At 33.6% G+C, this 26267-nt stretch overlaps 2 protein-coding genes across 9 annotated transcripts; one reads left to right on the forward strand and one right to left on the reverse strand.

Annotated features, from left to right (window-relative positions):
• The first annotated feature begins 1424 nt into the window (after nt 1-1424).
• LOC110661247 (uncharacterized) lies at nt 1425-25492 on the forward strand. 7 transcript variants are annotated; one of them, XR_009151079.1, is made up of 16 exons: nt 1425-1885; nt 2274-2476; nt 3669-3771; nt 3856-3921; nt 4584-4757; nt 4853-4949; nt 6578-6715; nt 6798-6929; nt 14078-14310; nt 15163-16251; nt 16352-16417; nt 22597-22697; nt 22991-23172; nt 23628-23746; nt 24806-24947; nt 25025-25492. XR_009151079.1 is itself a non-coding variant. In XM_021819837.2 (8 exons), exons 1-7 carry the CDS (start codon nt 1521-1523, stop codon nt 6701-6703), a joined length of 1134 nt encoding a protein of 377 aa, XP_021675529.2. In that variant the 5' UTR covers nt 1425-1520; the 3' UTR covers nt 6704-6715; nt 6798-7130. The 7 variants fall into 7 exon arrangements, 1 of the variants encoding a protein (XP_021675529.2); XR_009151080.1 differs by lacking the exons at nt 24806-24947; nt 25025-25492 and adding an exon at nt 23861-24302 and having other exon boundaries at nt 22597-22710; XR_009151075.1 differs by lacking the exons at nt 24806-24947; nt 25025-25492 and adding an exon at nt 23861-24302.
• LOC110661254 (mitochondrial import receptor subunit TOM40-1) lies at nt 7756-13482 on the reverse strand. 2 transcript variants are annotated; one of them, XM_021819857.2, is made up of 11 exons: nt 13216-13481; nt 12275-12356; nt 12068-12167; nt 11857-11952; nt 11674-11724; nt 10197-10262; nt 9830-9931; nt 9025-9093; nt 8868-8951; nt 8355-8450; nt 7756-8088 (listed from the first exon to the last, which is right to left on the reverse strand). In XM_021819857.2, the coding sequence occupies exons 1-11, from the start codon at nt 13364-13366 to the stop codon at nt 8035-8037; spliced, it is 951 nt and encodes a 316-aa protein (XP_021675549.2). In that variant the 5' UTR covers nt 13367-13481; the 3' UTR covers nt 7756-8034. The 2 variants fall into 2 exon arrangements, with proteins under 2 accessions (XP_021675549.2, XP_058008326.1); XM_058152343.1 differs by lacking the exon at nt 9830-9931 and having other exon boundaries at nt 13216-13482.
• Nucleotides 25493-26267: the final 775 nt, after the last annotated feature.

Raw genomic sequence — 26267 nt, forward strand, 5'->3', positions numbered from 1 at the left:
TTCACGTTAGAATCAAATAAAGCTGATTAAATTTTAAATTAATTATACCTATTTTTAAATCATATTATAATTAATTTATTTACTTTAATTAAATAAATTAGATAAATGTAAGCAAAAGTGTATTCCCTATTATTATTATTATTTTTTATATAAATACGTGCACATATTAATTTTATGAATTGAAAAATAAATTCTATTTAAACAATTCATATAAAAAATTTTAAAATTTAATCTGGGCCTATTGGTCAGGCTTTTTTTTTTGTCCATCTGTGATTTTTTTTTTTTAGAAAAAAAAAATGAAACATTAATATGGTCCATTTTAACGAGAAGCCTTTATTGGGCCTGATCAAGTTAGAGCCCTTTGACCAATGGTTTGGTGAGGACCGAACCACAGGTCCATTCGATTCTATTTTAGTTTTAGTTACGTTTCATTCAAATTTTAATTAAATTTAATAATTTTTTTTTTAATTTTCTCTTTAATTTTTAATAATTTTAATTAAATTCTTTCATTTTTTTAATTGGAAGTAAAATATACATTATTTCAACGTATGATAAATTTTAGAGCTCTGCACAGCTCTCGAGAGTTTTGAATTGAGCTAAAAAATTATATCCAACTTAAATTATTTTAATATTTTAATTTGATTTTGATTTTTAATTAAGAATTGAATTGTAATTGTATCAAAATCAAATGAGACCGAACTAAAAATCGAATATATATATATATATATTATATATTTTTAATATAATTATATATATATTTATATTTATTTATATATATATAATTATAAATTAAATACAACTTAATATTATATTTTATTTTTATTTTTTTTAATAATTTTAGTTATAAATATATTAAATTATTTTATAATTTTTAATTATAAATATATTATTATATTATATATATATTAATTTGTAATTATATTTATATTTTATAGTTAAATATTATATAATTAATAAATAATTAAAATATATATTATTATATTATATAAGATATTTAATCCTAAATTATATATGTAAGAATTATAAATTTAAAAATAATTAAAAGATATATGATATATTATATATTAAATTTAAAAGTTAATATATTTTTAAGAAAATAATTATATAAAATTATTTTAAGAATCGTATTAAATCGAATCGAAATCATATCAAATTGAATCAAACTTGAAGAATTAAGAATTATATTAAATTGAAATAAAAATAATAAAAAATTAAATTAAAATTATATCAAAATTTTAATTCAATTTCAATTATTAGACAGACTCCAAATCAAACTAGAACAGCACTTTCCTAATAAATTCTACACAAATATTATGTAATGAGTTTGGCAAAAATTTCTAAATTTCTCATAAATTATGAATGTCATGCGTACGTTGAGACATGCGAAGGGAGAAACGTGACGTGGTGTGCTTATAGCCGGAGGGCATTGTTTACAAACTGATAAGCGGTCCAAATCGCCAACACACTGAAATCAAACAGTGTCCTCTTTCTTCTCCTTGTTTTCTATTAGACCTAAAACAATGCCCAAACTCTCCATCTTCATTTACCTTACTCTAGCTTTTCTCTTTGTCTTACTCATCTCTCACAACCCTTCCAAACCCTCTAACCACCGTCACCGCCGTCTCAAGCTCCGTTCCACTTTCAACTTCTCCGACCACCACCACCACAACCCTGTCCCTTTCGACCCTCTCGTCGCCGACATCGAACGTCGCCGCGAGGACAAGCAATGGGAGAAGCACTACTTTGACCAAGCCCATCCCGAAATTGTTTCCCATTCTGACCACCATGACTCCGCTCCTGCCCACGAGGCTCAGCCCGAGTGGGATGATTTCGTGGATGCCGAGGATTATTTGAACGACGAAGAGAAATTCAATGTCACCAGCAGGTTTCCTCCTTTGATTCTTTGCTGTTTACATTGTCTGTCTTTTTTCATTGATTGAGGAGTAGATAACACGGATGTGATTATGTATTTTTCTGCTAAATTCTTTAGATTTGAATAAACTGAACAGAGTTCTGTGGTGGAACATTGTAGTAGTACCTCATTTTTTTGCTCTTTTAGGAGAATTTGGTCTAACTAAATTGTTTAGGTTTAACTTAGTTGAACAGAGCATTAGTGTTCTCTGAAGCTTATCCATAATATTGCATTGCTTTTTTTTTTTTTTCAGTAGAAACTGAAATTTAGTTAATTGGTAGTTATTATTCTCCTAATATTTCGCATTTGCTTATTCTATGGTAAACTATTTGATTGAGGAAATGCCTAACATGATGGGTAGGTTGTTGTTGCTTTTTCCGAAGATCGATATGGACCCAGTTGATGGTTACGTGAGCGAGCATGAATTGATTGAGTGGAACTTGAATCAGGCTGAGAGGGAAGTCATGCACAGGACCCAAAGAGAGATGGATATCCACGATAAAAATCATGATGGATTCATTTCTTTTGCTGAGTATGAGCCTCCTAGTTGGGTTCAGAATTCAGGTCAATGCCCTTGTTTTGTTTCCATTTTCAAACAGTAATTGAATTTGTTTATTTAACTTTATGAAATTAGATGTTCTGATTTTTTTTTGACATATTTTGTGTTTTAGGTATTATTGATGGTTCTCTTAAAATTATTGTCTGACGCATGGCTGATGTAGGCTTTTCTTCTTGTAAATTGCTGTTTTAATATATATATATTTAAAATTAATTTAGTGGGGTTGGTGCATATGTTTGTGTGCTTGAATTATTACTGATGCTTCATAGTTCTTGTTCCATTTTGTAATTGTTATATATGTAAACATTTTTTTAAGATATTTAAGGGGATCCTAGCCAAGCATGCTAGTTGCTAGGTGAGTAGTTGGAGATGAAAAAAATTAACACAATTTTGACTTTTCATGTTCTCACGTTTGATGGATAAATTAAAAGCATTTATTTGGTTTCATACTTGCCTTGCCACCATGAATTGTTCACCATGCATTAAAATTTCCTTGACAGGTTAGCATTGTCTAAAGAAGCATGCCATTTTAAGGGCGTAAAATATATAGAAATTTGTGAGACCTTAACTTTTCTCTTTCTTTGGGTGGTGACTTTTTTGCCCCATAATTTTAAGTGTAAAATCGACTATTCGTGGAACTGTGTTGTGTGGTGTGCATTACATAAGATTCACTTGGTAAGATGAAGATCTTGTTGAATTTGTTGTTTTTCCCTGTTAAATATTGTGTACTGAGCTGCGAGACAAAATTTTGTGTGTTATGGAACACTGGTTAATGCATTAAGTATATTTTATGCCTGATTGAAAGTTTAGTAATTGAAGGAAACTGTATAATGGACGAGGGTCACAGCAAACTACAATGATAATCACATTAAAATCAAGTTTTTGAAGTTTTCTCTTTCAGTATTTCTATTAGTCCTCTTGGATTTTAACATGGCTTTCTGCCGATGCAAAATTAAATGATGGGTTTCCTGGTTGTATTACTCTACCAAAATCTAAAATGCAAATTTCTGTTCTTAATTTCTAGTGTGGTTTCTGGCTTTAAACTGTTCAGTTTACTCTCTCTCTCTCTCTCTCTCTCTCTCTCTCTCTCCTTGGGATTTTATTACAATCATTTTCTCCTTGTTCTTTGGTACAACTGTGAGCCAGTGATAGCAGGTTTATGAGAATTCATTAATTGATTCTTTTTTTATTTGGCAGATAAAAATTCTTTTGGCTATGATATGGGCTGGTGGAGAGAAGAACATTTCAATGCATCAGATTCGGATGGAGATGGTCTATTGAATACCACAGAGTTTAATGAGTGAGCTTCTACTTTATTACCAGTTCTTATTGGCTTCTTCTAATTGATGCTTCTATTCCTGATTCTTCTATATGATCTCTTTAGCTTTCTGCATCCTGCTGACAGCAAAAACCCAAAGCTGCTTCAATGGTTGTGCAAGGAGGAAGTAAGGTGACAATTACATTACTTTCCCATCCCTAAGGGTTTTAAATTGACTCTGTTCTTCTAACCTATGCGTTCTTTGAAAAGCCTAAGGAAGTTGGAAATTGGAATTAATTATGGAATAAAGGAATAAATATAAATTTCAGGCCTCCAAACAATCTATTGAGATTGTTGTGCTCTTATTTAGGGATTTGAGAAATATTTCACTGGCTGCATTCCGACATTTATATGAGGGTTATTTGGCTCACTAGTTTTTCAATTTCATTTTATGGAAATCTTAGAAGGAATATTCAGTGGAAAGTATCTTGATCTGATGCTTTCTGTATTGTTTTAAATAAAACACATAAAATTGTTTTCAGAGGCATAATTTGGTGGGTCTCCCTAATACAATTGTATCAATCATATCCTTATATCCACCCATGTGGTTTAGCCTATGAGATGAATTCAGATAGCAAAGCTATTAATAAAGACGTGGAGAAATAGTAAGCACTAAAGATGTCATAATGTATTATGTACATTTGAACTCAAAATGCAATGATTTCTCTTCTCTAATGAATTTGTTGCCATCTACTTCTACTTCTGTGATGTGATTTCATTTGTAGTTACAGTTGATCTCATTGTTACTTCCGTGCTTTAGCTTAACCAACTGATTGCCTTTTTCTTTTCCTTAGGGAAAGAGACTCAGACGAAGACGGGAAGGTTAATTTTAAAGAATTCTTCCATGGGCTATTTGACCTGGTGAGAAATTATGACGAGGAAAGTCAAAATTCTTCACATATCTCTGATGATTCAATGGAGGCCCCAGCTAAGATTTTGTTTGCTCAGCTAGACAAAGATGGTGACAGGTACTGTTTTGGAATCTACTTATAGGTTATTGTCATTATTGAATGAATATCTTATAAGTTACATTGATTATTGAACTTGGCGTTGCTCTTTCTAGATATTTGTCTGACACCGAGTTACTACCTATAATTGGGAAGCTCCATCCCTCAGAGCGTTATTATGCAAAACAACAAGCAGATTATATCATATCACAGGTACTGGAGAGAGCTTTTATTTTAAGATTGTGGATGGATGTAAAATTTGTGGTTTTTATGTTGGTTATTACTGATACAACTATGTATATGTGGATATGCACTTGAAGCAACTTTTATATAATAAAAGGACCTAACCAAGGTACATGGGAAATATTCAAGAACTACCTTTAGATATTATAATTATTTCTTTTGCCCTATTATTAGAATAACTCATCAGTGCAGTCTTATAGTGGCTAATAAATTTAAATCGAACATATCTTCTGGAAGAAGCGACCACCGGCAACACTGTCATTGTTGATGTCCATAAACTAAGAATAAAATTTAACACGCTAAAATTAAAAAAGTTGCAATAGGTTCATCTACACATTTGGATCCCTACCTCATACCAGTCTTAACCTGTGATACAACATCCTACAAAGATAGTGTTCAAGTCGCTGAGTAACATGTGGGGACTTATGTTGACATCTAATTTGAGTGCTCTTCACAAATTGTTGTGAATTTGGTATGTGGGACAGAGTGGACAATTCTAGAAATTATGTGCAGAGATTTTGTTGTGTTAACATATTGTTGAAAAGTAATAATCCATCAGGTGCCTTCTCCAAGCACGTGTATACTGTGCAGAGATTTTATGTGCCAAAAGAATGCTGTTCTTTTGCTATGCCACTTTTGTTGCCACTTCAATCTATTGGGAAATGAGAAACAAAGGGAGCACAAATCAATTGTGTTCTATTCATTGTTTTTGTGCAGCTGTAAAATCTCTTTTGACATGATTTAAGGCATATGATGCACTGAATGTTGGCCTCTTTTTTTTATCATGTGAGAAACAGAAGGTTATCAAATGCCATTTTCTTAATTCAGTAGGCATGAATAAGACCACTTGTTTTTCATTCTGTATCATTTTGCCCAGGGTATAGGTGCTCCTTTGTCAAGATGTTCTCAATGTCATTATAATTAGATGCAGTTGCTTCATAATAGGTTTTGTGTTCTGGATGATATGGGTTATGAAATGCCTGAGTTTGCAGACTTTTCTACATGGAAGAGACTCTGTGTATTCCTGAATGTAAACAGTTATCTGATTGAAATGAGACCATCTGATGTGGTTTTCCCCCCTCCACTGGATCTCTCATGTCTGAGACATATTGAAATTGCCAACTTGTTCTTTAGGACCTTAGGGAGTATAGATCCTCTTAATTTCTACAGGGCCTAGGGATAGCTTCTTTTCCTTTGTTTTTCAGAAAGTTCACTAGTTGATTCCTAGCCATGAAGATTGTTGGCTTAGGAATTATTGTTGAACTTTTAAATGCTCATAAATTGTCTCTTGAGAATTGTGTTTGTAGTTTGTTCAGTGGATACTTTTATTTGGTCTTGTCTCGTGTTTTGACCTTTTTCATCTTTTTATCCTTTTTCCTTCTGAAGGATTTGTTGTGTCCGCTACCTCATCCCTTGAGACTATGGAAATGCATTGTGATGGTAGTTAAAGTGCCTTGTGAAAGAAACCTGATGTTATTTAGAAATGAAGATAATTAGTTGGGCTGTATTTGCTTTTTGTTGTAATAATAATATTGCAAATTTGCCTGGTATTAAGTATAGAAGCCATGTCACTGAACATTGCGTAAAACACATTGCAGGCTGATTCAGATAAAGATGGGCGCCTATCATTGACGGAGATGATTGAGAACCCATATGTATTTTACAGTGCTGTTTTCAATGATGATGAAGATGAGGACTATGATTTCCATGATGAATTCCGTTAATTTTGAACAAAGGTAAGCACTATGTTTTTTCACAACTTTTCTTTTGATTATGACCATAGACATTTTATTCTCTTTTTCCTCATCATAAATGCAGGCTACCAAGGAAAGAAAAACAGGAGTAGATTTCCAAATCTTTTTAGCACGAATTTTGTGCATTATAGAGTTAGTAATTATAAAAAGTTACAAACTTGAAGAGGATCAAGCTTCAAAGAAATCAGTAAATCTGGTGAGTTATTGTGGAATCATGATTTCGTTCATTATACGTAGTTATCCAGTGACTGCAGGGCTCGGATTTGTCTTATTTTCTGTTTTGTTTATTCAAGTTCATATTTTTTACTGCATGTACTAGAGAGGAAGTCACAATTGTTAAAATGAGGTAATTTGTGATTATTTTTTGGGGATAATTGAAGTTTTGAGTTTCTATTCATTTTTTTTTTTCAATTGAGTTGATCAATTTTGAAACATTTTGTGAAGAGGGTCGAGACGAGCAGCGTCTTTGGCCCACTGAATAATCTTCTTAACCTTTGCCCCCTCCATCATCGTAGTCATTGCCATAATAGTCCCAGCAACAGACTAGTGGTAGTGGTAGTGCTAGAGGAGGCAGCTTTGAGTGCAGCAAATCTATCCGAGATCATCAATATAAAGTGATGGTTTGGGTTTCGCATACAGATTTTTCATTGTTTCTGTTTCTTGTTTGGTTTTTAATATTCCTTCTGCAGCAGGCGCCTTCTAGGAACACTCCGTTTATAGATATCCAAATTCCTTTACCCGCCTTCTGCTTTTCCACAAGAAATAGTCCTAAAGATTCGAATTTGAGTGAATTTAATCAATCTTTTTGTTTTTTGATCAAATTGACCGACAAACCTTTGATAGATTAATGAGATAATAGTCTAAAGTCAAAATGAGAATTTCAATTTCTCTCCCCCAAGGGCTGGCCACAAATACCTGGTTGGCACAAATTGCGCACAAACTCTAACCAATTGTTTGCTTGGTGGCTTACAATATGACAATATCAAGAATAAAGCATCAAGTATATTCAATGAAAACCTTAATATGAAAAGCATACCAACTTTTCATTGACATAAAACTTGTACACCTCTATAATGGAAATAAAGTGACAGCTCTGCAGATAAACTACCAATTCAATGAATACTAAAGCTAAAACTGTTTGTAGCAGCTGGAACTGCCCCACAAATAATGTTTGCTCAAAACAGTACAACGAACCCCTTGATCTTCAAGATCAAATGCAAAGTTGACCTTGAAAACTTGCTAAGCAGATAGCACCGAGTTAATGTAAAATTTGATTATAAACCTTTGGGGCTTCAATTCAATTACCCTATTGTCAATCCAAACCCAAATTTGTAGTCTTTCTTCTTGTGATCTAACTGCAAGCCATAAATAAATTCAAATCCAGTTAGAAGTTGGAGGATTATGCTTTTCAAAAATACATCTTGACAGGATAAATATAATCCTATATAAACCATATGAAGGTGCTAGTGGAGGTTGCAATCCACAGTTATTTGGCAATCCAATGGATAGTACAAGTTTGCATGAGACTTAAATGAACTCAGGCAAATTGAAATCCATATTGTAGTTTTCCTACACAACTTATAATTAAAAGTATCATATTGGACATGATGGCCTCCCTCACCTCAGCAGAAAGAATAAAATTGAGACCCATATTTAAGCGTTCTTCTAAGAAAGCCGCTGCACAGCCATTGGAATCAATCTTTCCTCTTAGACGTGCCTGAAACAACCACAAAAATGAGCATCCGCAATAAGATTCTCTTATCAAGGCAATTTTAAAGTTTGAGATGCACAAAAGGGAACTCCAAATTGACAATAGGATGGCTTGACTCCTCTAGTTTTTTGTTACTCTAGAGAGAGACAGGAGGTTTCAATATGAGCAATTCATAATCCAAGACCAGCTTAATTTTGTTTCCACATCAAACTATATTATTTCAGCAAAATATTATAAAAATCAGAATAGTAGTGCTAATATGACATAAAGATAGAAATGCACTACAGACAAACCATCCATATATTACTGTTCTATCAATGAAAAAACCCGTTCACAAGAAGTTTGGAAAGAATGCTAAAGTGCTACATCACCATTTGGTGAAAATTCACTATTTTATAAAAACTCCGCAATTATAACACTTACTTGTCTAAGGATGTAATCATAACCAACACTTGCTGTCACATCTCTTGACATGTAGTTGTACATGAAGTCTGTTGCTAGTGAAACCTTGATAGAACAGAGTAGTGCAAGAATTATGGATAATAACAAATTAAAAAGCTTCCTCAAGAAACTCCAATACCTTCTCAGAAACCTTCTGAACATAGCTCAAAGCAACCATTCCAGTGCTAGCAACTTGCCCTGTTGCAACCTGTAGGTAATATCATAACATGGTAATTTGGCTCCGTCAAAGCAAGTAATACAATAGTGTAAAGTAAAAAACAAAACAACTCCTTTTGACTGGTGTAACCGGCCATTATTCTAATATCAAATTGTGTTTTGTGTCTATCTGCACATGCATCTGTTTAGGGCCAGCAACCACAAAACGAAAAGTTGGAGAATCCATGTTATAGGACCCATTTACATAGTATGCAAACTTTAGGTTCCACTTAAAAAGATGACCTAAGCAGATATCAATTGATTTTGCTCTCTACTGAGTCACAGTTCACAACCACAGTGATCTACTCCTGTATGTAGACACATGACATAAACATTACCTACAAATCTTCCACAGAAGGGAAACACTGGTAGAACCTGTGATAATTCATGTATTTTAATATAAGACTAATTCAATATTTACTTTCCTTCTGTCACCCATCACATCTAAAGCATTACCAATTAAATGAATTTACTGATTCATCACTTTTGATTCTGGAATTGGAAAACAGATACAAGTTTAATGTCTCTTCAAGTGTATGCAACCATTCAATGTCTTCCTTCAGCATTCTAAAGAAGAAATCTCAGTGTCCATTTTAGCCCGATCAACATTGTGAGAAACAAGGGCTAAGATGTCTTATATGATTATTGGCCAGTATAACATCATATTTCACAGTTGATGCTGCCGGAGTCCAGACATGTGATGAAGGATGAAAGTAAGGCAGAAATACCATCTTATCTGTCTCATATCGACCAGCATATCCAAGACCAGACTTTCTATGTTGACCAGCCCAAAATACTTCACCACCCAAAGACAAATGGGGTGTCACACTCTGCACCAATACAAAGATCCAATAAAAAGATAAAAATAACATAAAAGAATCATACTCTAGGACGTTTGGACAAGTTAATTTTCACTTGCCCATATTTTAGATTGCTCCTATTTCCTACCATTGAAATTAGAATACAAAATTGCGCATGATTTACCAGTTTGATGTAAAGCAAGATGCAAATATCATATTCCATTCTTCAAGACTATCTTTACATCATTAAAATCCACAATCATAGCTATTCCATTACTTGATTCAGATCATTTACCTGAATGTAACTGGCTCCAAATAAGGCTCCGTTTCCTAGTTGAAGCTGGGTCCTGTAGTCTTTACCCTTTGCAAGGTGAAAGAATCAGAATAGAGGCAGACAAAAAGCAACAAAATTGAGAATGAAATGAACAAATATTCTTAAATACGAGTTATTCATCAGATATTTCCTACAACTTTCTACCCAGAAACATGAGATAAACCTGAAGGTTATATTCTCAATACTTATGAAGAAAATGCCAAGAAGAAATAGAGGCCCAAAGATATGACTAGTAATATATTAGCTGGTAGCAGTAGCTACATGCATAAAGAATAAAAGGTAACTGGATCTTATAATGATCTATATCTAAGTAGTAAATTCAAATAAGAACATGTCAACATGATAAATTGACATTTTTTCGGTCAAAGTTTCAGAAGCTACATTTTGCTGAAGATTAGCAGCAGAAAACCCCAGTTTATGGAATAGGTTAAGGCCCTTTTTGGTATTGCTGTTAGAACTGCTGTTGAGAAAAATCACTTTTTTAGATATATTAGTTAAAGAGTATTAAAAAATAATTTAAAATTAAATTTGATAAGTTTTAGTCATAAGAATACTAAAATAACAAAATAGCTTTTTCCAAACAGCTTTTTTCAACAACATTTAAAATAGTGCTTTTATTCAAAAAGCAGTTTTAGACCTCCAAATGCAATGCTAGATAGGGCATAAGATATGTTCTATCACTTACAGCAATCTGAATAAGCTACATTTTGCTGAAGATTAGCAGCAGAAAACCCCAGTTTATGGAATAGGTTAAGGCCCTTTTTGGTATTGCTGTTAGAACTGCTGTTGAGAAAAATCACTTTTTTAGATATATTAGTTAAAGAGTATTAAAAAATAATTTAAAATTAAATTTGATAAGTTTTAGTCATAAGAATACTAAAATAACAAAATAGCTTTTTCCAAACAGCTTTTTTCAACAACATTTAAAATAGTGTTTTTATTCAAAAAGCAGTTTTAGACCTCCAAGTGCAATGCTAGATAGGGCATAAGATATGTTCTATCACTTACAGCAATCTGAATAAAATCTCCACATGCAAGCTATCACTAATATGCATAAAGAATATAGCCAATAAGGACCTAAAATCATAATCTCACAAATATAATGACAATGAAGATCATGAATCAGCTTATTTAACAATCACTAATCACAACATGTTCCGAAGGCACAGCGTAAGCAATATTCAAATTTTAAAACCACTGCATTGGGTTATTTTCATGAAAATAAAGGTTAACCAAGAAAATGTGCATAATTTTCAGCCTCTTGTGAGGATGCATAAACAAATTAATTTCAACCTGAAGATAGGTGCTGCTGCCATAAATGCATCAATGAAAAGTAAAGTAACAACAATGTCTGTTACATCAATTGCATGTATTATTATAAGGAAACTATATAACCAAATAAACATCCCAACATATGGCAAAGTAAGAAAAGTTTAACCTTAAAATCAAAGTTGAACATGGCATGTGACATATGGGGCTCATTTGTAAGCTGGATGGAGAAAAACATAACAAAAGTTAAAATTGCTCAAAGATTACCTCCCTACCTCCCAAATGAAAAAGGGAAGAGGGTCTACATGAGAAAAATGAGTCCAAGAGCAAATGAAATGAACACATATTCCACCTGAGCATTGGCCTTCAGTGTAAGATCGTCGGTCAAATCACACTTCACTCTAGCATTTAGTCTCCCATCCGTCAACACCCTCCCAATAAGCATTAACTACAGACACCCCTCTAATAATCTTACTATTTTGATTGACAATAAAGGTACAATAGTTAAAAAGGATCTATCAGTAAGACGATTCTAAAAAATGTATATGATACAAGTAAATAACCTTAGGGTCTATAAAGTTAGCACCAAACTCATAATGGGCAGTCGGGATTTTGATGGTTTCTGCAGATTGAGAAGGAAGTTCCATAGGTCCCATAAAAACGCTGATAAGATGATAAATCGTTAGCAAAAAATCCATGAGAAAATTGTCAGAGAAAATGCAAGTGAAATATTGAAAATCATCTAAAAAGAGAGAGAGGAAAAAAGCAACCTGTGACTAAGAGAGAATTTCTGATTAAGTCCCTTGGTAAAATCAAAGCGCATCCCCTCAAAAAGCTCTGGCTTTAAAGACACTGCCAAAAAATTATCAAACAATCAACAATTTCAAAAGGGCAAACTTTTCAGCGCTAAACTTCTGTTACACATCCAGTAAAACCATGTGATTTTCTCTTAGAGCTTTTATTAGCATATTCCAGATCCAAAAGAAATGATATTATCACCAATTTTGCAACTTTCATTATATATAAGTAGGCATTTCATATAACATATCAGCAACACTACAGAGATCTACTTGAGTACAACACATCCAAATAAAGGTACATAATATCCCAAATTAGAGAGAACTTTTTTTTTTTACTAGTGGCAATGCTTAAGTCAACTAAGCCTCAGTCACTTTTGCAAACAAGAACTTAGAAGATCCTCGCGCCAATTAAAATTAATTCAATAAAGCTTTAGCAAGCCATAAAATTACACATGCCCAAAACTCTTCCTTTATTATTAACTTCAGACAATGCTCCTTTGTGCACAAACTTCCAGCAAGTAAGAACCCATTTTATATTTGCATTAAGAAATACGGAAAAACAGTAAAGGAACTCCATTTTTTTGGGGGAAAAACCCACAAACATGCGAAATTTAGTAACTAATGCAAACCAGGGCTTCACGCTTAGGTTAACTGCTAGAATTAAATCTCCGTTGTGTCGGTCAACAGTAAGAAAAGTCAAATACACACAGCAAATATACAGATCCAGAATCAATATGGGAAAAACGGAAAAAGAAAAACTATAGCAAGAATCCAGGAACAAATTGTTGATTTATCCGAAACACACATTAATTAGCAAGCCCAAGCGATCAAAAATTTCCTTTTTTCAAAAAAAGGAAAAGATCATAGAAGGAAATTGAAACAAAGAGGGAAACAGAGATAAAGAACTGAACTAAGAGCTTCACGATGGAGTTCTTCATAGGGAATAGGGCAAGGAAGGTTCATAAAATCGACTTTCTTCCCAACATCATTGATCTTCTTGGCTGATGCTGCAGCAGATGCCTCGCCTAGCATCGCCGTACCTGGAGGTACCATCCCCGCCATTGCAGTTTGTGAGCTTCAATTGGACAAATAAGAGGAACAGAGAGGAGTGAGATATGAAGACGGGAGACCAAGAGAGACGGGAGAGTGGCTGTGTCTCTGTTTCATGAGGTTTAAGAAAGGGTTTTAAGTGACCTACCTTGCGGGGTCCATCCTTTTCTATTATTACTTTTGGGTCAACTATCTAAATTAATCCTTTAATTTTAGTTAAACTTAATTCAAATCTTTTGTTTCAATTTAATATAATTAAATATTTATAAATTTTATTTTAAAAAAATCTTTATAAAATTCAATTTTAGCAATTAATATATAATTAGTATAAAAAATACATGAAGTTTGATTTAATATGTTATTTATTATCTAAAATATGTGTTAAAAATATTTAAAAATGAAAATTTTCATATTTATTTTTTTTCTATATTTTTGACATTTTTTATATAAAGATATTATATTAAGCTAACAATGGTTAATAATAATAATAATAATAATAATAATAATAATCTAATTTAAAAAGCTAAACTTAATTATTAATACTGAATTTTATGGGTATTTAATTAAATTTAAATAAAAGTATAGGGATTGAATTGAGTTTAAGATAAAATTGGAGGACTCATTTGGGTTTTAGCCTTACTTTAATTGTTTTTTCAAAAGAAACGTATTTCGGGCGGGTTCTCGGGGTCCAAATTGATTCACGCCATTGTCAAATCGTGTCAGGGTTCAGAAATGCTCAAGTTGAGAGGTGACAGTGACTCAGTAAGAGTAAGGTGCTTCTGTTCCTTGTGTAGCTGCTGAGTCCTGAAGCAAGCGATATGTATTCGACTTCTGGTTACAGTTCCGCGGAGCAGCAGCAACCGGAGAGTGAGCAAAATGTCACTCCTTGCACGGATTTCGACATGGCATACTTTCATTCCTATGCTCACGTTGGTATACACGAAGAGATGATCAAGGTATAACTCTTCCCACCTCTTTCTATATAAAAGCCTTTGCAAGCTTTGTTAATGTGTATTGATCTAGGGATACACGAGGAGGAATGTCTATTGATTTGTGAAAGCTTTGACACTCTTTACAAGTTTGAGAAAGATGTGATATTGATTGGATACATGGTAATGATGGATTGTCTTGCTGGCTCAGCACAGTTACAAGTGTCTAAATTTGCCACTAAGAGTTGGAGTTGTAATGTCATTGTCCAATTCAAAAACATAAAGGCTTGAAGATAAAACGCTTAAAATGATCTACCTGCAGTGCAATATCTCTTGCGCCTGGTGATGCTGTGTTTATATGCTTATAGTTGGTTTATGCATTTTAAATAGACACGTCATGATATCAGTGTATTCGAAGATAAACCTGTATGTTGCACTGTTACTGACTGCTATGAATATGATGCATTAATGTCAACCTCCTTTCTATTACTTTCCTTTAGTCCCAGAAACTATAATTATACTTTTCTATTTTGTGCAAGCAAGGTTTTTGGAGTGGCATCTAAAGTGAGAGCAGGAATGCAAATACAAACAGCAATAGGACATTGAACTCTACTACTTTTGATTTTTGTGTCTATCATTTGGGCTTGCTTTTCTTTCTTTCCCTCCTTCTAATTGTGTATTTTTGTGATGCATTTTCTTTAACAGTTAGGAAACGTTGATCACTTTTTGAATGCTTTGCAATGGCTTTTTGAAATAACTGATTGAAGAAATGTTTTAGCTCTTGACCATTGGGAATTTGCTTCATTCATGGTTTCTTTTGGTTGCTGCAATATCTTTTTGACTAACTTGGGAATATTTAATTTTGTTTGATCTATGCAGGATTGTGTACGAACAGATACTTATGGGGCTGCAATCATGCAACTAAAAAGTTACATTGAAGGCAAAGTAATATCATGGTTGTTGAAATTCAGTCAGGAAATGCTCTATGATCTTTTTTCTGATAAATTATTGTTGAGGGACTTTTGAATCCACATAAACACTATGCTATGGCACTAGCCTTTGTTGAGTGTAAATAGAACTGCTTCTATTTTTAATCCTGAAATGACAGAAGTCTGAATGTTTGATAAGTTTTATGATGTCACATATTATTTCATCACTGGACGAAATGTAAATGTCGTATTGTGATGTGAAAACACAACCATGGAACTTCAATTTTTTTTATTTTTTTTCTTTTGAACATCAATGATCTGCTGAATTCTAAGAATGGTTTAGGCAAAAAATTTCTTATCTAAATTTAATCCTAATGCTCACATATGAATATATGTTCAGGTTGTTGTGTATGTTGGCTGTGGCACAGGAATTCTTTCTAGCTCATATTTTTAGAAGGTTCTATATTATATTTGACAAACTTTGTTATGGGGTTCATGGGCCAAATATATTGTTCCTGGAGTATTACATGCCATGTCACTGCTGTTTCTTGCAATTTTGGTACAATTATTTCTTTGAAGTGCAATAGCCTGTTCTAAAAATGAATCCATGAGGTTTTGAATTTCCATGCTGTGAAGCCTTGGAATCAATTCAATTGTTTCCAACATTTTTTTCCTCTGAAAATTGTCCTATGTTGGGAGTGGACTATCTATCTTGTGCTGCCCAAGGCCCAAATAATAAGCCTTCCTAAGTCCGAATGGTCCTTTGATTCTTTCATCACATGCCAAAGTAAGAAAAGAAAAAAGGAAAAAGAAAAATAAAGGGAAGAAGAATGAACCTTTGATTCTTTCCTTACATGTGAAAGTTTGACACTTGCCTTTTTTTTCCTTAGTTCTTTTTTGAAGGAGATATTTTCATAGATGTCTATGCATATTTCTGTTTATACGCTTGCATTATTTTGACTGTAATTGTGGATCATGCTTGAAATGATATTGTTTGGCCAGGTATATGCAGTGGATGCAAGTGATGCAAGTGATACAAGTACTATGCCATTGAGATTCTTATTAATTTTCATATGACTTTTATATAAAATCTGGGTGAAGGTTTGGGTTTGAATTGATCTTGCTATTTGTTTAAGCAGGCAAATGAAGTTGTGAAGGCAAGCAACTTATCTGAGAAGATCATTGTATTACGTGGACGAGTTGAGGTATGTTTCTTTGTTCTGGGTGATTTGATGCCTATGCTCTGAAAAGAGCTGCTTGAATATGCTTTTCTGAGTTTCAATGATCTTAAATTAATTGCATGATCACATAAGGTTGGAATGACCCAAGATTTTCATAATTAAATGAATTTTTATCATTATTGAGGTAATGTGCATTGAGAGTTCTGTACATCTTTTCTGGGCAAGGTTAAGAAAATAAGTGGTGCTACTTGCATATGTGAAAGCAAGGATTAAGATTAGTGAATTGGATTTCACACCTCTTTTTATGCACAATATATACTTTTCTTTCAACACTTGAAGATCACATTCACTGACCATCAATCAGTTGCTCTTTGAGCATGGGTGGTCATGCTGTTCAATGTTCATTAAGTAATGGCGGAATTCCATTTTTGGTCTTCAGTTTCAGTGCATATCTCCTTGCTTTAAGTCATTAGAAGCTGCAACTATTTGAAAATAGAAAACACAAATATTGACAGACTCAGAGTAGAGGACCCATACAAGTAACATGGTACAGGCCATAGCCCTGCACAGGAGGGATCACACTTGAAGTTTGTGACAGAATAAAATTAACTATACTTTAATACTTCTCTCTATTAGCTTAAGCTTTTGAAGTTTGTAATTATTTGAATGGGCAAGTGGCATTTTGGGAAGATATTATTCAGTTGCACAAGTTGCATATTCTCATTGTTCAGTTATTGAAGGATGGTGGATGTGAAAAATATGGCCATTGGAAAGATTGGTATAACTAAATAGGCACAATGTGATTGTTGGAGTCAGTGCTGCTATTGCTACAAACGGCAAAGAGAATGGGCACACCACTTCTGGTACCATGTAAAATTACTGTGCTGAAGCTCTACTCCTTTTTATACCAGAATTACATTAGGTTTGATTTTTTATGTCCCCTCCTTGTTTGATGAACTTGTTAAGCCGTGCCATCAGTCAAATGGATTAGGTGGTTGATGCATAACAAGGATTGTTTTGTGCAGATGCTTCTCTCAACTGTGGAAAACCATATGGCTTATTTCTTCAAAGTCTTATAGAGGTCTTCGGTTTGAGCCATAGTATTTTGCCCATTTCTCCTCTTGTATCAGGAAAAGTAAAGATTGGATAAGGAAACCTCTATATAAATATTGGGGAGAGAGATAATTGGACCACCAACTAAATGCATTTCCTTTTTCTTGCACTAATTTGTTCACTTCAATAATTCAGTTGAATAGCTCTGATAAATAATTTTTACAGGATGTTGAAATAGACGAGGCAGTTGATGCTATAATTTCAGAGTGGATGGGCTACATGCTTTTATACGAGTTGATTATCAAAATTGGTTTTATATATTATATCTAACAATATTTATACATACCTCTGTAATGAGGATTTCTTGTTTTTAAATTGTAGAGCATGCTGGGAACTGTAAACCTTGGCACAAATCTAAGTTAAAATTCTCTCATAAAGATCAAACGAAAATGAAAAAAAAAGTACAAAAAAATGATTTTTTTTTTAAACAGTTTTGGGAATGGAAGCTGAACTTCCTTTTGGTTCTCCCCGAAAACGGCTTTCACTTTTGAACCCATCTTTAAAAAACTCAAAAAAAAAAATTAGAAAAATGCAAAAAAATGTTTTTCGAGTTATAACAATTTTAGAAGAAAGAAGAAAATTTTTTCTAAATTTCTTAAAAGAAAAAAAAAAACTGGATCATCAAAAACATTTTTTTTGAAAAGAAATAATAAACAACCTTTCAAAATCAAAAAGAAATCCAATTCTATTATCTGGATTTAGAGAAGTATATAAATTGAATGAACCTAAAAAAGAAAAAGATTCGATAATCAATAACAATAATGAGACGATTACTGCCAGGGATCACTGGCTAAAATGTGGAGGTATTATTCTTCCATCAAATTGCAATGGTAAATTTCCTTCGTTCTTGATCAGTTATCTTATGGAGTCTTGATCACTGCAATAGTAATATGGAGATGCATTTTTTGTTCTACTTCCAGTTCATATTGTGTAGAACAGTCTAAACCAAGTTTTTCAATTAAGATTAATTTGTTACTAAGTTTAATGTTTTGCCAAAGCCCGCCAGGAATGAATGCCATTTTTAACATGTTGAATCTGGCACCAATCTTGTACTAAATTTTGATTTTCTACAATTACTGCCTACAGTTATACATGGGACCTATCACACATTTTGAGAGATACAATGGAAGCGTTGATTTTTGGCACAATATTTATGGAATTGATAGTGAGTATCATATGTGAAATTCTCTAAAACCATGAAACTAGGTTCCATTTGTTTTGCTTGTACATGTCGGCCTTTTCAGCCTGACCCGATGAAGAGGGGATTTCTAAGAGAGGGTTATAGTCCTACCAATACGTCATGAAAGGATTTTGTAGACAGAGCACAGACCTCAGACCAATCGATTCAACCAATTATTGTAGATGTGAATTTGATACCAACAAAGGACTTTGTTCTCAATGTTCTTGGTTGTAGTGTCTGCCATGATGCCATTAGCAAAACAAGGTGCATTTGAACTTTGAAGAACCAACTGTGGAGACAATATCGGGTGAGAATGTTTTGACATGGCCACTTTGTGGTGAGTCTCCCCATTTTAACTATATGCTGCACTAGTTGCTAAGAATTTACATGCACTCTTGTTTGTGGTTTGTTATGTATGACTTCTGATTGTGAAGTTTGTGAATATCAAACTTCCTACTGCCCCTTCATGATGCATCCCAACTAAGCATGCCTGTCTCCCTATATGTTTGCCCTGCATGAATGGACCTGTGTGCTTCTTAGCACAAAAGATGGGGGCTTACAAACAAATAAAATATGTAAATTTTGCAGGAATTTCTTGATGTAAATAAAACTACTTTTGAATTTAAAGCTTTGATGAAGCAGATTTAAGAGGTGAATATACATCAGTTCCTATATGGAAATTATTTCACTTCGGCTCTAGTGATTTCTACAGAGTATGTATCTATAGTTTATGCATAAATAGTTCCCTTATTTCTGTCCCAAGTGTTGTTCCACTTCGAGGCAACTGTGAAATATTTAGGAGTTAAAACATATACTTGCTCTCATAGTTATCAAAGGCTCAAGGCACACCAAGGCGCCAAGGTGTCTTGGAGCCTAGGCGCAAGGCGCAGGTGCGCGCCTGAGTGAGCCAAGGAGCAAAAATAAAATATTAAAAATTAAAAAAATTATAATTATACTATCACTCCTCAAGTAACATAAAACTACATAATAATAACTAACAAATATGCAAGTAATAATAAGTTTATAATCCAAAAGAGGCAAAAATAAACTACTAAAAGTGAAAAACACTAATAAAATAAAAAGATAAGAAAATTAATAATTTAACAAATAACAACAAGCTAACAATAATATACATGCCAATTTATAGTACCATAATCCAATTATAATAATAGAAATTAATAATTTATGATAACACAAACTCAATTACAATGTTTCTAATAATCTATAATAAGACCTAATAGCAATTAGCAATAAGAAAATAAAGTAATAAAACATTTTTAATCCAATAATAAAACTAAAAGCTAATAAGAGGAATTGAATTAGCATAATAGCATCTCAAGTAGTCAAGTCTCAACATATTTTCATATATCCACAATAAACAATATGTCAAAATCACAAATTTATACTAAAAAGAAAAGAAAAAGAAAAACATTGCAGGGTAAGGAGAGAGCATTGCAAAGAAAAGGAAAAATGGAAAATTGCAACTGCTGGAACAGTGCAGAAACAGAGAGAGCATGGCATTGGCAGCCAAAAAAAAAAAAGAAACAGGAAGAAAAAAATGCAGCATAAGAAATAGGGAAAGAGAGCAGAGGAGAGAAAGAGAGAGAGAGAGAGGAGAAGAAGAAGAAAACAATAAGAAAACAGTAAAATTAAAATATACATATCAAGTTTGTTTGATCTCTCCCTTTCCTCTTCTTCTTCTTCTTCTTCTTTTCCTCTTCTTTTTTTCTTTTTTGCTGGCTACTGGTCTGGACAAGCTTAAAAAAAAAACCCTAGCTTATATATCCAATGCCTTGACTCATTGGGGCGCGCCTTGCGCCTCGGTGCGCCTTGGTGTGCCTCTGTGAGGTGGTGCACCTTGCCTGTCACGGGGCGCCTGGGGCGGGCCTGAGTGCTTGCTCTTAAGTGTTTCCTAAGTGGCTTGAACGAAATGAGGGAAAAAATTATGTAAAACTAAAACATGTGTTTTATTGCTAGATATGAATTTATAATTTGCGCCATAGTTGTTAAAGGCATGTTCGAGGCACAAGGGCACAAGACACTAGCCCTAGTTTGCCTGGCATGATGGGCCCCAACAGGAAAGGTGCACCTCACAAGCGCCTCCAACTTCCGCAAGTTGTGTCACTGGTTGAGGCCACCGTGTCCATCACCATTCTCAAAAGTTCCTACTTTTCTAGAATCCAGTGTTGATGTGCCAGAAAGCCATTGTAATCTTACGAAACCACCACTTCTGAAATTGTGCGTGGCTAATAGTTGTGCCTCAGATCTCTCTCTTCCTACCATGGTTTCAAATCGACGTCACGGTCACGTTCGCAAGTAACGAAAACAGGCCTATAATGGTCGTAACGTAACGGTAACGGCATAGCGCTACGCAAATTTTTTTGAAAAATTTGCAAAATTTGTAAAATAACTATATATTGATAGATATAAGTAAAACTAATATACACAACTATATAGTAAGCACAAATATATCAAATAAAGACATTAAATCTATCATTTTTAGACATCATTAGCTTTAACCAATTTATAGGTAAAAATAATTATATAGATAGTACAAAACTAGAATTTAGAATACTAGATATAGACATATAGTAAAAAGAAACTATTCTTACTACCACAAAAGAACAACACATAATGAAAATAAGTTGTATAAAGCAGCAAATAACTAACCTCTTTTAGTATTTTTCCAAGAATTAATTTTGGAGAATATAGTAATCTACTAATCTTAGCCAAGATTCTTGGAAAATAATAAAAGGAGAGATGTTGTATGAAGAAATGAGGAAATTTTGAGTGAAAATTTGAGAGAAATTGAAGCAAAACAGTAGCTACTGAAGTGCTGCAACCAGAGACAAGAAGAAGCGCACTAAAATTCTATGCACATAGGAAAAAATGGCAAAAGAATCTTTAAAATAATGGTCATTACTGTTTTTTAACAGTCAATAATGGCCATTGCCATTACATAACGACTGTTACACCTGCAAGTACTTATTTGCTTGCAAATAACGGCCTCACGCGTAATGGCCCCTTTCAAAACCTGTAACATAACGGCCGTTATTTGAAACCATGCTTCCTACCTTGTTTTGGGTCTTCTCTCATTTCCTCTATTTGAAACCTGTAACATAACGGTCTCCTCTATCTCTCTCATTTTCTGGCATTTTCCTTTTGCAAGTGACCCCTCCTAGCCGTGCACGTGCACCTTGCATCTAGATTCCAGGATGCTTTTGTGGCTTACTGTGCCTTTAATGTCTGTGATCAGCAACCTTGATATCACCATAGCAGTTCTTTATGGATGAGTGCATTATATTGAATCCACCTCATTCTATCATATTTAACTGTTGTTATGATTGTCCCCACTGTGTTGAGATGTCTGAGTGAGTTTCAAAACCCTGGCATGTCTGAAGGCTGTATCTTGAATCCCCTTGCTAAACATGATTTGTAGTTAAAACTATGAATTTGGTTACTGGTTACAGGTTAGGCATGTGGACTGCTATATGATTCAAGTTCATGAGCTAGAATCTGTTACAACAAGATATAAGTTCCAAGTCAATGATGAAAGCTAAATTTTCTTATTCTACCATCAAATTTACTATCATTATCCTCTGAAGGAATATATTATGAAATTGAGTTAAGATGATATATTTGGCACCACGCTCACATGTAAGCCTCAATCTTTTTTCAAATAGTAAGCCCAACTAAGAAAAAATGGGCTACTTCAGTGGTGTGTACTCAGTATTTTTTACTCTAATGCAGTGCTGTTATCATCCACTTGAAAAACTAAGTTAAGCATGATAGAGTATAATACTTGACACATCATCTTATCTCTGCTTCTTTTAATTAATACTCGCTTTTGTTTGAGATTATCCTTTTTTTTTTTGGTCCGAACAGACTTTAACCATTTGTTATGGATCAGGTCTGATACAATCTCTGGAAGAGAGATTGGAACTCATAACAGAGAAGAAAGATGAGATGAGAAGAGAAAAGAATGAGATGAGAAGAGAATAGAGATTCAAAGTAAGAGAAAAGGGTATATTATTGAATTGAATCTTGAATGAATCCATAAGTGTATGAGCTGACCCTTTATACACATAGTAGTAACTGCTCTCTAACAGATTTTGACATCTAAAACTAAAACTACCAGACCTGAACTATTTTAGGTATTTCGCTCCAAAAGCAGTTACACTACTTTCTTAAGTTACACTATTTTCTTATCATTCCTTCTCCTTTTCCTATAATATGTAACACCGTTCTTGTCCATATCACTAACGTTTATCATGTATGTGGTCTTATGTTTCATTATATTCCAGCTCCATTGCATGGGTTTGTATTTTGGTTTGATGTTGAATTCAGCTGTCCTGCAACATCTCCTATAAATGCTCTTGCAAACAATCCTCCACTAGACGGAGGTCAGAACAAAAAAAGAACAAATCCAAATGATGCACTTGTGCTGTCCACTGCACCTGAGGACACACCAAAACACTGGCAGCAGGTACAGTAAAATATTAATTCACGTCCTTGTTTGTGTATTCTCTTGGTTCTATGGTAGCAACATCTAGACACTAGCATATTTCAAATTACAGTGTTTTAAGTTCTTACAAAAAAATAAAATTATATTATTGTCTAGCAAAACCTATAACACCATGTTATATTTACATGGTCATGAATTGATTAAACATCTATGCATTCTTACAAGACTACGGCTAGAAATCTTCTTGATCAATTGATTGTTACTAAATATTATTTCTTATACTTTTGCTGGAGATGGACTAAATTGAATACCAAGAGAGGCATGTATATTTTACACAGAATCTGGCTAATTCTTTATTTGCCACTTTGCAAGTCACCTGAAAGGAATTTGCTAGTCAGTATAATTTTCTAGTGATCAAATGAACCATTGCATGACATACTAGTGGTCTTTCTTCTCAACTGATTTATGCTTTGCAGACAGTGATATACTTCCATGATCCAGTAGAGATGGAGCAAGATCAACTCATTGAAGGTTCATTGACATTATCACAGTGTAAAGAAAACCGTAGCTTCATGAATATTATCCTAGAATTCAAGTGAGTGAATGGATTCATTTAAGCTAATAGATTCATCTCTTGCTCCATGTTGAAAATAGATTTAGTGTATATACATTATCCCTTTACTTAATGCTCTGATATTTGCTGTTGCAGTGCTGGTGGCTGGTCCTTAAGGTTCATTAACAGCTTTTATGCGATTCAACAATTAATCCCAAGATATGATAATTTTCAAGTCTTGCCATTTTTACATTGCTGAATGTGTGGTCATCTTGCCTGCAAATCCCAGCGAATTTCTGACTCCTATGATGAAGCTGGAGCTGACTATGCAGATTCATTGCTTGCTTGTAGTAATTGAAACCTTCAAAAATGAAATGGTTGAAAAATTGAAATTGGTAAACCAACTGAGGAAAATAGATTTTAAACCTATCCCTATGTAAGGTACGAAACAGAGGTTACTAATTGTGTTGATTGTTATATTTGTCTCATCACTTATGAAGCCATTTTTATGAGCTCGAGTTTAGAAATGTCTCAACTGATCATTGTGTAATGAAAACTAAAATAAATATACACCATTTGCTGAGGCATCCGTTTTCGATATCCTTTTTTTTTTGTAATTTATTTATTTATATTACTTTTTGAGCATGTGTGGTCATGACACCAGCAGTTAATACGATTTTCCATGCCCTAATATTTGATGTAACATAGAAATTCCTAATCATTGGCTGAGGCCTTTTTTCAGTAGTTTAAAACATGGGGAAATTGCCAAAAAGGTCTTATACTTTCAGAATTTTTTCAATTATATCATATACTTCTAAAATTACCAATTAAACCTGTACTTTGAGAATTATGAAATCTATGCCTTATTGTTAGGCATCCCATTAGTGGAGTAATGGAAATGCCACGTGGTTGCCATGTCATGCCACGTCTGCCCATCTGTTAAGCCAAATAAGAAATCCCTAAAATACCCTTAAAATGAATCCCTAAAAGCAGCTATGTTCTCTTTCCTGTTATGCTCCCTTTAAACCAAACACATGCTTCTTCAATCTGTGCATCAAAATCGAAGAAAGTGTAATCACTAGTTGATGCAATGTCATCTAGAAGTGAAATATCGCCTGCTCAAAGTGAAGATGTTTCTAGTGATGCGGTTGTGATGTGCGGACATTGATTGAGAGCTTCAATCTATACATCATGGACATTGGGTAATCCAAGGAGAAGATTTTTCAGATGTGGATATTGGGAGGTAAGTATTAATGCATGATTATTTTGGGTAGTTTTGGATGAACAAGATACTGACACGGTTTTGGGTATTTCTAACAGGGGAATGATTGCAACTTCTTCCAATGGTATGATCCTCTGTCTCATGGCCGTGAGAAGGAAATCCTTACTTATTTGTTGAGACAGAGAAATACATTCAAGGAGAAAGTTAAAGGCCTGGAGGAGCTAAATAACTCTATGACTGAACGATTGGCACTGATGAAGGAGAAGTGTGAACACTTGGAATCACTTAGTACTGAATTGAAAAATAAAGTTGAAGTGTTATCAAAGTTAGAAAAAATGTATGAAAGTGAGCTGCTTGAAGTGAAGAAAATGCTGACCTAGCAGAAAATGATCTTGTTCTGTGCATTTGTAATAGTTATTATGTTAGTCATGTTTGTAGGCTAATTAAAAATTAATGTCAAGAATGATAGTGGTATTGGGTTGTTTATGTTGGCATGAATAGTATGCCAAAATATTGTAAATTTTGTCTTTTCTGTTGCATCAATGAAAATGTAAATGTTTGTCTTATGTTGGCATATACACTGCTATGTTTGAAGGTGCTTATTTTGGATATGTGGTTTCATTAAACTGATATTTGGATGTTTATTTTAAAAAATATATTGTTGTAGTTTGGATATTTGAAGAAGTGCCTTTTATCAAGGTTAGAATATGCAAAAAGCAATATTGCTTATTCTGCAGGAAGACAAAAGACACCTTCTTATCTACTTATTACAAGTTGTTAATGAACCTAATTAGAGAATAAAATATTCTGATCAATAACATGAATATAATTGAAGCTGATTTCATCATTGAACTTTTAGTCAATTTAAAAGTAGCATGTACAACCTGAACAAAATATTTCCATAATATTGCAACTTTTGTTCATTCCAATATAAGATTACACAAAATATGAGCCATTTACAAGCTTAGAACTGTATTCTAACCAACATAAGCAGTGTTTATATCACTAAAACATGTTCATTTAACAAAATAAATATCATTAGTTGTCATGAAAACCATCAATTTGGAGTTGCATTCTTAAATATTACTGATCTTTGACTGCCTACAATTCCATGGTCTTGCTCTTCAATGGCCTCACCTGAAGCCATGCCTCCTCTTCCTTCCATGCCACCTCTTCCTGCCATGCCACCCCTTGCGCCAATGTCATCTCTGAAACCTGTACCACCTCTTGTTCCTCTTCTTGAATTTCTGGGTATATCACTTGAATTCTGCATTTGTCTAACATCAGTGACATGCTGCACTTGTCCTGGCATCTACAATTGCAGTAATTCATCAACATGTG

Source organism: Hevea brasiliensis, chromosome 1 (assembly GCF_030052815.1).
Source record: "Hevea brasiliensis isolate MT/VB/25A 57/8 chromosome 1, ASM3005281v1, whole genome shotgun sequence".
Lineage (NCBI taxonomy): Eukaryota > Viridiplantae > Streptophyta > Magnoliopsida > Malpighiales > Euphorbiaceae > Hevea > Hevea brasiliensis.